This window comes from Hemitrygon akajei, chromosome 11, assembly GCF_048418815.1.
Source record: "Hemitrygon akajei chromosome 11, sHemAka1.3, whole genome shotgun sequence".
NCBI classification, from domain to species: Eukaryota; Metazoa; Chordata; class Chondrichthyes; order Myliobatiformes; family Dasyatidae; genus Hemitrygon; species Hemitrygon akajei.
The window spans coordinates 30,322,543-30,335,218 of record NC_133134.1 but is presented as its reverse complement, the minus strand read 5'-3'; the positions used below and the strand labels follow the sequence as shown (position 1 = coordinate 30,335,218).

General features: G+C 36.9%; 1 protein-coding gene across 1 annotated transcript in view; it reads right to left on the bottom strand.

The window, feature by feature from the left end:
• Positions 1-5,198: 5,198 nt before the first annotated feature.
• LOC140735450 (uncharacterized) overlaps positions 5,199-12,676 on the bottom strand; it is a 31,998-nt gene continuing 24,520 nt past the window's right edge. The window contains exon 10 of the mRNA XM_073060542.1: positions 5,199-5,566. Within this exon, the coding sequence (XP_072916643.1) occupies positions 5,199-5,566 (368 nt within the window). The remainder of the gene's footprint in view (positions 5,567-12,676) is intronic.

Here is a 12,676-nt window from a genome sequence, read left to right as displayed (position 1 = left end):
CAAGTTCAGCATACATATGAGAAATAGGACACTGCCTAAGAGAGATCCTTGAAGAATACCATAAGTAATAGAGCAATGTGGGTAGATGAGGTTTTGCATGCGATTGTTAGTTGATGAGACAAATAAGAATGGAACCAGGTTAGTATGGTGATCCATAGCTGAAGGATAGAGGAGGAGGATGTAATCATTTATCATAGAGGAAGGATGATAGGAGATATTTACCCTCTCTTCCCCCCCCCCCCCCCCCCAATTCCTGATGAAGCGTCTCGGCCTGAAACGTTGGCTGCTTTTTTCTCACGGATGCTGCCTGGCCTGCTGAGTTCTTCCAGCGTTGTGTACGTATTCATTTACCTTTGTTGTTTCATTTGCAATTATAGGAGCTGTCAGGACTAAGACAGAAATAGAAGCATGATTGGAGATATGAGTACTGGGTACTAGAGAACATGGGAGGGATTTGACAAGAAAAAGGAAAATGAAGATTAGATAGTAACATGCAACTATCAAACGATCAAAGAATGACTTTTTAAAAAGGGTAGTAATGACAGATATGAAGGAAAGGTGGACAGTACCTGAAGAGAGCAACTTTCACAATATTAACTAATGCTTTAGTGGATATAGGATCAAGGGATCTGGTTTGGGGGGGGGGGCGGGGGGGAGAGTCACATGGCTAGTTACTACTAAAGTATCACATTTACATTTACTTTGTATACTATATGTTAACCAAGGAAGCGATTCTGTGTTCACTTGATTAATATATTTTACTCAATAGATTGAGTACAATTTTAATAATTAAGCTGAAAGTATATTAAATTCAGCCATATTAATTTAAAGGTTTGTATTTTTTCATGTTTTTAAATGTTCCATGACTTTTAATTTTGTCTGTCAACTGAATGTTCTGTGTGATCCAAGATTTACATTCTTGTAATTTCAACACTTAACATTCTCAGTTAAAAGCTCGGCAGAATAGCACATCAAATTTATTACCACATTAATCTTAATTTGAGTAAATGCACTGGATAGATAATATTTTAAGTCTCAACGGGCAACTTATAGTTACAAGATGAAGATGTACAGTGAAACAATGTAATTAAAAGAAAAACCTTTATGTAATTCTGTTACTTGAAGAGAAGAAATATTTACAGGTACATTAGGACAACAATTTGTATGCCAAAAAAAGCAATAAGTTCACAATCTATGCAAGCCTCCTGGTTTCAACTGCTGACTATTTGGCTAATCATGACCAACACCATAAAGTTATATATGTGTAACAATGGATCCTAAGAAAATATTTATATCTTGTGCATGAGTAGCTCAGGAAAATGGACAATACAAGGAAAAAGTTACCTCCTGGTATTGGAGTAATTTGATCCCAGTAAAAATGAATGACTACGGTATTTCCTAGTTGCAACAAGGAACCTAAACCTTGGGAAAATGGTCATTCCAGAAAGTGGAAATGTTTTGTTGCAATATAAGCATTAGTTGTTGTCAATTTCTCCAACATTGATCATCTTCAGAGCCAGATCTAATGTTGTTTCTAAGTTATTATCAGGAATATCAGTCAGTGCACCATCGTTTAAAAGCAGTTGCTTAACCCTTTTGTTATTGTGCATAATCCCATAATGTTCGTCCTTCTTTGTCTTGACTATTTATTTGTTTCTGTACATCAGAATTTTGTAATAAGATCTATACACATGTAAATTAGGTTTTAGTAATCTAACTTTTATATATTATTTACATTTCAATGTAATTAGTACAATATTGGAAAATAATTATAAATTTTCTATATATACATAGATTAATTAGTAATGGACATTTTTATATCTCCATAACATACTGTGCTAATCCTAATGCAGATTTGCTTACATTTCTTATTGATGTTGATGCCAATGATTTTAAAAGACAGAAGTAAATAAATTGCACAGAAATTTACATAAGAGTATGCATCCATTCAAGCCAACGTGCCAGATGGAAAAAAGATGGGTGAAATGGTTTACTTCTGCTTTCTGGTCATTAGTTGGCAGTTTTATTGGTTTTCCAAGTGTTCATTTAGGTGTGGTGCAGGCTTCTGCTTCCATGAACCTTTCAGGCATTCAATTCCAGGTCCACATCACTTTTAGGTATAAAAAAAGATTTTTTAAATTATCATTCTAATCCTGATTAGCCTAAACCTATGTCCCCTTAGTCATCATCTTCTCAGTTACGGAAGTAGGTTCTTCTTGTTAATTTTCTCTAGGCCTCCCAATATTATCCATCTCATTTAAATCCAATTTAAAATCTGAACACTCCTGTTAAATCAAAATTAGTATGCGTACAGCTGAATTGTCTTAGCTTCATGGTGTCAGATAAATTTTAAAATAACATTTAGGATACTAGAAATGTGAAATAAGCAAAGTGCTGGCCAGGAAGCATCTTTGGAGAGATGATCAAAAATTTAATCGGTATATACTTCTACTAAAAATTGGATCAATTTTGCTTAGGTAACCAGTCATACAGACTAAGCTAAAAGTACCTGACATGTTTCACCATTCCTGTAGATAGCAGCCATGTGCAAGAGAGATCTCCCAGCATCATCAATAAAGCTGATTTTTGAAAGACGTTTTTACAATGCAGAATTATGATACATATGGAAATAGTTAAAACCGCTTTAGATTAATAATTATGCTCAATCACAAATTCACTCTGATTTTCTTTATTTCCAAAAAAGGTGAACAATTATATAAATCATATCAACAAACATTTAATTTCATCACAGATGCAAGGAGTTGTTCTATGGGGTATTTCAAATAATGCATAATAGAATATAAAAGTACTTGTTTTTTCCTCAAATAATACATGAAGCCAAGAATTTGCCTGCTCTCCCAGGTGAACAAGAACTTTCCAAAGCATTATTCAAAGATTGTTAAATTCTTCCAGTTTCATGGCCAAAATTTATCCCTTAAAGTAACATCTCTAAAACAAGGATGTTTGATTATCCTGTCATTGTCATATTTCCGACATTAGAACAGTGACTACATTTCAAAACCGTGATTCATAAACTTTACAGCGTTTTGAGACATCACAGGCCAAAAAGAACACTGCATAATGTCACCTTTAGGTGGCATGCTCCTGGAATTAGAAAGAACCATAGACAAGTCAGATATTGGTATTACATGATGGATTCTGAGGAAGGAATACATTAATTGATTAATTAATCAAGATTCAAGCACATTTATTATACAAGAATGAATAAATTATACAACCCTGAGATTTGCTTGCTCATAATTAATGCTTTTATGCAATTACTTATCTTAAACAAGGATATACTTTTGATGGTCAAGGATTTCCTGCACAGGGAAGCCCTGCAGGGCTGCAATCTAAACTTGGAAGTGCAATAATCTTTGTTAAAACAAAGGGGAAGCCATCTGCTTGTAGTCAAATTCTGTTACAGTATTCACTTCCCGTCTCCCCTGCTGGTTAATCACTGGTAAACCAGCACAACAGGAACCTGGAGGGAGATAACAAAATGAACTGCACAGCTTAAACTAAATTCCTCCTCCTTACACAAGGGGATGCAGGGCATGACTACTCACAAAAATTACAGTTACTAAATGCTGGAGTTAGACTGTTCAATACAGTCAACAATACAGTCAGATATGTCCAATGTAAAGGTTAAGTCACCCTGGCATTTTCTTTTGCTGCAAGATACATCTCCATTTATGACAAACAGCCACTGGTAAAGTTAGAAAATCATCCCAATAACCTAACACTTCAATTTTGCACTTACCTAGGCAGACCACTATAATACTGACAGAGATCCTCTAACTTGCAATGATCTCTATACTTAATGGCTTGGATAGCGTTTTCAAAACCATCGCACAGGTTGATATCATCTGTTTTAATACTGCTTATAGTTGCTTCATTTTACTTGGCAGAATGAGTACTCTCATCCTGTGAAAATGCGAATGTATTGAGCATAAAACCATTTCCTTGATAAGTTAATGCACACTGTTTATTTCTAACTAACTAGCTTGAATAAGTACAAGGAATAATTCTGGGTCTACTTAATAATCTAGTTCACAATTAGCTTCTTATTTGGATTGTATTCAGAAACATCATTTTGTATTGAATATGATCACACAACCCAGGATAATGTTATTAGATTTGCTGCTGTAATTTTGAATATTGGATCCAACTGGCTATATTTCAGCTTCTGCTTTTACACACAACCTGTAAAAGTAGATGCTGCATAATTCAAATATATTTATACTCATTATCCACTTTCACATCAATAGAATGCATTTTGCTGATTTAATCTTCACAGTTAAATTACTACCCATTAATTGTTGTAACATTTTTGCAACCACCTTTTACTGTTTTTTGTATTTTACTTAACAACATTGCAAGGCCCAGTTTCTACTGTGGACCCAAACCCAAAACTCTAGACAGTATGCAGCTGAAGTTGGGTAGTTTCCTCAATATGAATGACATTTCGTGAAAAAAAGTTACTAGGCTATCTTACCATTATATTAGTTTCCCTTGTTTTACATGTAGCATTTTGGTCAGTCAGTTCAGTAGCTGAATTTCCTTCTTTTGGTGAATCATCAGTTTTTGATACTTCAGACATCATTGGTTCTTTAACTTGATCTTTTCCAACTTTCTTTAAAGGTTCAGTATGATTCAGCTCTTCTACACCCCATCCAGAATTACTTTCAGAACTTGGTACGTGTCGTAAGCTTTCAGAATTGTTTATTACTGATGGTATCAAACCCGTAGTTATCTCTGCAGTCAGTTTTCCTTCCTGCAACAAGCTTGTCCTTGCATTTTCCATGAATTCAATATTTCTATCAATGGAGTGGATTGAGTTTTCAGGTGGATATTGCGTTTCTGCCATCATTGGTTTATGCTCAATACCACCAGCCATCTTCAAAGGACTGTGAACAAAATGCGGTACCTCCAGTATGCATTTTGAACTGTTGTATGCCTCATTCCATTCTTTTTCTGATCTGCTACCAAGCGAGTCTGATTGTACTACATCTTCCATGAAGCAACCTGGAAGCAGTTGATCCATTTCCCCACAACATCCATCATCATTTGGTGATAATTTTGCACAGTTGGATTGTATGTCTTCAGAACAGATAAACTTGTCAATTTTCTTTGACATGTTTATCTCAGCTGTGTAGGTAAAGTTCTGTGTGTTCTCATCATTGACCTTGCTCCTATTATCCATACCTGTTTTTTTTTTTGTTTTTAAATGGGGTACTGGATGCTGGCTGTCTTTTTGTGATTCCTGTTAAAGAAATCTGATTTTCTTGTGAGCAAAATTTCAGCTGAACTCCAGGAGATGATTTTTCCATCAACTGAATTGGAGATTCATATCTTAATGTTTTCTGCAAACTAAATGATGGCTGTTGATGAGAAAATACTTGATCTGAATTATCTGAAGATGTAGTGCTGTGGAGGTATGCAGGGTCTTTATTAGTTGCCATATGATGACATTGCTTCATTAATCTTGAAGAAACACCTTGTGGTTCAAGTGCAACTTTACAGCCAACTCTACCAGTTCTTTGTTTGCCTTTTCCACTTTGCCCTATTTTTTAAATAAATGATATAAAGCTTTAATTGAAGAAATAACACGTTCATTTTAATGTGCAATATAAAACCTAAGGTAAAGGACTGTCATTTTAGAAACAGCATTTCAGTTGCTTCCATTGGATTATTGCCTTGACAGAGCAATCATTTTAAAGACACTCTGTGACTAATTGTGGTCAAATCATTTTGACAAACAATATTTACATTATTATACAAACAGGAGCATCAGCTACATACATCAACAGTTCTCAAAATTTCTCTGCTTGTGGCCTACTTTAAACCTTCATTTACCTGTGACCCTCACCCCTCCACAGTCGCCATAAGTTGCTAAAGTTATTTTTGGTCAACTATTCTAATTATTCTAATATACAGTCAATAGTTTTCTGTTACTAGATTATAAGTATTACATGTTAAATATATTATTACAGGTCAATGAAAAATAAAACTATTTCAAAGCTCTGAATAGGATACTTTATTTATTATAATATTCTACCAACCAGCAATGAAAAAGGGATTAATATTGTTACTTAGGGATTTATTGAGAGCCTTGTGACTGATGCAAACTAGCAAGTTTTAAAATATCTGGTTGTGACTTGGTTAAAGATAATTGAAGATCACCTCTTGTCACAATGTCAAGATGGTTATGAGCTTTTGATAGCAGGTGAAAAGCTTGATTAAAATCACATTCAACTAGGTAAGAGGTGTGTGTAGAGCTGGCTCAGCTGGACATCCTGCAGGGTGTGAATGGTGACACCTACATGATCAAGCAGGAGCAGAGGTAACAATTGATATGTTGATATTATTCCCTACACACACTGGCTAAACTGTATATACTGTGCCTATTGAAACTTATTCACACCCCGCCCCCAGAATTTTTCATGTTTAATGGTTTTACAATATTGAATCACAGTGGATTTAACGAAAGATGAAGATGAAGGGTCTCGGCCCGAAACATCGACAGTGCTTCTCCTTATAGATGCTGCCTGGCCTGCTGTGTTCCACCAGCATTTTGTGTGTGTTGACAGTGGATTTAACTTGGCTTTTTTGACACTGATCAACAGAAAAAGCCTTGTTCATGTCAAAGTCAAATAGATCCCTACAAAGTGATCTAAATTCCAAATATAAAACAAAATTATTGATTGCGTAAGTATTCACGCTCTCCCTTTTAATATGGCACACCAAATCATCACTGATGTGGCCAGCTGGTTTTATAAGTCAGATAAATTAGTTAAATGTAGATCTGTTTTTGGAGACGTATGTAGTTGAGGTTTTTCAATTGATTGTAGTAAAAATACACCTGTATCTGGAAAGTTCAACTGCTGGCGAGTCAGTATCCTGGCAAAAACTGCACCATGAAGACAAGAGAACACTCTAAGCAACTCTGCGAAAAGGTTATTGAAAAGCACAAGTCAGGAGATGGATACAAGAAAATTTCCAAGTCACTGAATATCCCTTGGAGTACAGTTAAGTCAATTACCAAGAAATGGAAAGAATATGTCATGGCTGTAAATCTGCCTAGAGCAAACCATCCTCAAAGCTGAGTGAACGTGCAAGGGGACTAGTGAGGGAGGCCACCAAGAGACTCAGTGGCTGAGATGGAAGAAACTGCACATATAACAACTGTTGCCTGGATGCTTCACCAGTCACAGCTTTATGGGAGAGAGGCAAAGAGAAAGCCTCTTTTGAAAAAAAAACTCAAATGAAATCTCAACTGGAGTTTCCCAGAAGACATGTGGGAAATTCTGAAGTCATCTGGAAGAAGATGATGGTCTGATGAAACCAAAATTGAGCTTTATGACCATTAGGCTAAATGCTATGTTTGTTGTAAGCAAAACATGACACATCCACCATCCCCACTGTGAAGCATGGTAGTGGCTGCATCATGCTGTGGGGATGCTTCACTGCAGCAGGCCCTGGAAAGCTTGTGAAGATAGAGGGTAAAATAAAATACAACAAAATGCAGGGAAATCCTGGAGGAAAAGCTGATACTGTCTGCAAGAAAACTGCAACTTGGGAGAAGATTTGTTTTCCAGCAAGACACTGACCCGAAGCATAAAGCCAGAACAATAGAGGAATAGCTTAAAAACAACAAAGTTAATGTCCTGGAGTGGCCAAGTCAGAGTCCAGACCTCAATCCAATTGAGAATTTGTGGCTGGACTTGAAGAGGGATGTTCAGTCACAACCCCCTTGTAATCTGACAGAGTTTGAGCAGTTTTGTAAAGAAGAATTATGAAAAATTGCAGTGTCCAGATGAGCAATTATCAAGATGTCCAGATATACATACATACACAGACACACACACACACACCCACCACCCCCCCACCGTGGTGGACTATTTAGCCCACGTTGAGAACCACTGATCTAGATAAGCAATCACAGGTAAACAATGTTATTTGATGCAATTATAAAATGTGTAGTAGAAAAAAATTATAAAGGATTATCTAGAGACAAAGCAAATGACTGACATACGCCCACAAGGACCAGAATATTTCTGAAAATCTCAAAGCCAAACCCCTAAAGTTTCAGGTGCAGTTTCTATAATATCATCTACCAATAGATGTCATCATTTCACGTTGTAACTCCTAGTGAAGTGGGTCTTGGGAAAAGCACAATACTCAGCAGACAATATTCTTTCAGTGATACATTGGACTATAAATAATTAAATTTAAAATTCGTGATATTAAACTTGGTTCAGTCCAGTGACTTAGTTATTAAAGTTGGAGAGTTTCACTAAAGAATACATTGTCTCATACTGTATATGCAAGTTAATCAGAAACTAGTTAATGCAACCTTTAATTTTGAATATTTCAATCATGTTATTTTATTGTCAACACAGAACTTCACTAAGATGACTATTAACCTAAATCAAGAGGCAAATATACAGTTATAGGGGGTAAACATGTTGAAGTAGCCCCAGAAACTGTTTTTATGGATGTAAATTATGAAAGTATGCAGACAAGATCTGAATAATTTATGGGTGCTATTTCATATTTGAATAATAGAATTGGAAGTATTGGAAATATTATAAAGTTCAGCAATTTGCTATAAAGAATCAAACATCTGAAACATTAACTGTACCTTTTCATGAGAGTGAACACCGCCCAAGTTGAAATTGTTATTGAATAGGCTGCATCAACCGAAAAGTTGGTAAATCATAAAATAATCGATTTACTGAATGGTTAGAGCTCTGAAACAGGCTATTCCATACTTCATGTCCATTTCAGCCCTGAGCATCAACAATCCAGTTATTTCACAACTGTGCCCTTGCCTCTTAGTTTTTCAGAAATGTATTCAGCCCAGTTTTTCCAATATTACATTAAATCAGTTTCCATTACCATCCCAGGGTTCTGAAAAGAGCTGTTGGTATTTACCATTTTAAAAGGCTGTATCTTGGGAGTTTAGTGCATGAATGGCCAGATTGTGAAGTGCAGAATTTCTTAAAATTACATTAAACAGTGGGATTCCCAAATGAGTGCAGTGACATAGATAAAGTTTTTTTTAAAAAAAGAGATTATCCAATAGTTATCAGCTTTCAGATCCTGTGCCAAGCTGGACCTAGTGCAGAATCAGCATCAAATGATATTACTAAAACTTGCAGTTAGAGTTGGTGGTGAGGAAGGCAAATTTAACGTTAGCATTCATTTCAAGAGGTGAGAATACATGAGCAGGGATGTGATGCTGAGACTTTATAAGACACTGGTGAGGCCTCACCTTGAGTATTGTGAACAGTTTTGGGCTCTTCATCTAAGCAAAGATGTGCAGGCATTCTTAAGAACATAAGAAATAAGGAGCAGGAGTAGGCCATCTGGTCCATCGAACCTGCTCCGTCATTCAATAAGATCATGGCTGACCTGGCCATGGACTCATCTCTACCTACCTGCCTTTTCCCCATAACCTTTAATTCCCTACTATGCAAGAATCTATCTAACCTTGTCTTAAATATATTTACTGAGTTAGCCTCCACTGCTTCAGAGGTTCACATGGATGATTCCAGGAATGAAAGGGTTATCATACAAAGAATGTTTGATAGCTCTGGGTCTGCATTCACTGGAATTTAGAAGGATGAGGGGAGGATCAAATTTAAACCTTTTGCATGTTGAAATACCTAGATGAAGTAGATATGGAAAGGATGCTTCCCATGGTGGGGGAGTCTAGGACAAGAGAGCACAGCCTCAGGACAGAGGGACATCCATTTAAAACAGAGATGCGGAGAAATTTCTTTAGTCAGAGGGTGGTGAATTTGTGGAATTTGTTACACAGGCAGTTGTGGAGGCCAGGTCATTGGATGTATTTAAGGTAGCACTGACAGGTTCTTGATTGGACATGGCATCTGAGGTTATGGGGAGAAGCCTGGGGAGTGGGGCTGAGAAGGGGGAGAAAAGATCAGCCATGATTGAATAGTGGAGCAGACTCAATGGGCCAAATGGACTAATTCTGTTCCTGCATCTTATGGGAGCACTGGATATAATAAATGACACTGGCAGAATCACAGGTAAGACACTACCTCACCTGAAAGGACTGTTTAGGGCCCTGAATAATAGAGATGGACAGGTGTAGCACTTAGCATAGAGATAAGTGCCAGGAAGGAGGATGGTGGGGAGGGAGGAATGGACAAGGGAGTCATGAAGAGTGTGATCCCTGAGAGAATGGAAGGGGAAGAAAGGAAGATGTGCCTGGTGGTGGGGTCCTATTGTAAATGGTAGAAGTTTTGGGGAATGATGTGTTAGATGCAGAGGCTCATGGGGTGGTAGGTGAGGATGAGGGGAAGCCTATCCCTGTTGGGGCGAGGGAAATGAAGTAAGCACAGATGAGCAGAAAATAGTGAAGATACGGGTGAGGGTAGCATGAAGAGTGGTGGAAAGAAGACCATGTTGACTGAAAAAAAAGAGGACATGTCTGATGTCCAGGAATGGAAAGATTCATCATGAGAATAGATGTGGTGGAAGTGGAGGATCTGAAAGAATGGAATTGCCTCAGTTTCCTGATTAGAATTCTGATCGATTTTCAGCACTAGCATTCATCTTTTGTTTCTTTTTCATAACTATCATGAGGAGAAATCTTTCTCCAGTTTAAGTATCTTGATTCTGATCAATATAAGGGTCAACTGTTTTGAGTGCACTTGTTAACAACATAACACTCTGTGTGAAGCCTTTCCTCTTATTAGGTTCATTTAATTCAACTTACAAGTACCTCCTAAACCAAGAAATTTGATCTTCATTATAGCAATGCATGTTTTGATGATAAATACTGTAGTCAGGAGTTGTCACATCAAACCCAAAATTACTTGGTAGGATATCAACATTACCAACATATTTTTATAGAAATATTTTACTGCTTTCAAGGTTCTCCAAAGAAAAAAAACCTAATCAGCTCTAATTTGGAACATTGCAAACTGTTAAAATGAGATTTTGCTTGGCTTTATAAATTTCTCCCAGAAGCTCATTTAAACTGTAACATCTCTTCATGTAGCTCACTGTCACTTAAAGGGACACTGATCTCATTTTACTATGTATTGAGACTGACTCATCACTGGAAGAATTTCCAGTAACAAATACTGTGGAGATCTTCTTTGAAATGCGGCATTGTACCGAGCCTCTGCACACTTATACACACTATCAAATATCAGCACTATTGAGTAATGCAACCTATCAAAAAGCATTTGAGAATCTGTTGTACGAATAATTGTTACTTGAAGTGAACACCCATTCTCTACTTGGCTAATTTAAGCTAACAGCAATCATGCAAACAACATTTTAAAAGAATATTTAATCCAGAAATTTATTTACAAGAGGTTTTTAATAAATTAATGTTAATAAATTAATACTAATTTAATGTTATTTAAAATGTTTCTTTAAAACAATGCATTTAAATTGCTACTGTAGAAGGGTACTGTTTATTTAACATTCAAATACGTGTGAAGGGAAATAATGACATTTGAGATTATTGCTTAGAAAATCAAACCTTTTTGTCATTGGTCCTCTGCTAAAATTTTGATTGGGATGGAAATCCGGACTGGTGGATTGTTGTGAAAGATCCACAAGTTGAAGATCTGGGGTTAGAACAATGGTAGTGTGGGAAGCCCAAGGAGACCAGGAAGGTAACTAAACTAATCTGCTTCCATTACAATACAAACAGAAGGCTGGAGTTCTGGCAATGTCTCCAGTGCACCCTGACTGCTGCTTATGCCAAAAGGGAGGAAAATAAACCAAATTATCCTTTAGCAATGTGTCTCAGTGACATTGTGAAATATTTTGACATCCATTATCCTGTATGTATTTACAGTGTAGAATGAACTTAAGACAAGGAAAGTCAAGTTCACCTGCTCCTCACAAGGATGGTTTGATTCCACACTGGGGCCACAGTTCACAAAACCATAGCATCGTGCAGTATGAAAAAAAGAGACATTTGGCCCAACTTGTCCACACCAACTAGTGGGCATGTGTATATTCAGAAATGTGTGGCATTTTTCTGTGGCCACTTACTTCATGAAACAGATTTTCAAAGGAAAGTGCTCTTTATAATTGCATGGAGAGTAATAGCTTCTTAAACAACTTTTTAGATAGGGCCTCCTGCTGAGAACCCCTCTCTCTTCTTCCATCTCCTCCATTTTCCAGTAGGTTGGTGTGCTCCATCAGCCCCAACATGGTAAAGAATGAGGACCTCCAAACAGTGTGACATCAATGAATTGAAGTAAATTTTACTGACTTCTCTCAAAAATTGGTTGGGTGAGGATAGTGGTGAAGGATACTTTTTGGATTGGAAGTCAGTGACTGCTGGCTGATTTCAGCGACTGATGCTGGGACCTTTGTTGCTTGTGATAGATATGTGAAAGGAGGAGATCTGATTAAGTTTGCAGATGACATGAAAACTGATGGTGTTTAAGACAGCAAGGAAGGTTGCCTATGGCTATAGCAGGATATAGAACAGAATGAAAGTTGGATAGGGTATTGGCAGATGAAACTAAACCCTGACAAGTGCAAGGTGATATAATTTGAAGATCAAATAGGATGTATATTTGCTATATATGGAAGGGCACTAAGGAGTGTGGATGAACAGGAAGACCAAGTGCAAAGTTCCATGAAAGTGCAGGTAGATCGGACGGTGGCG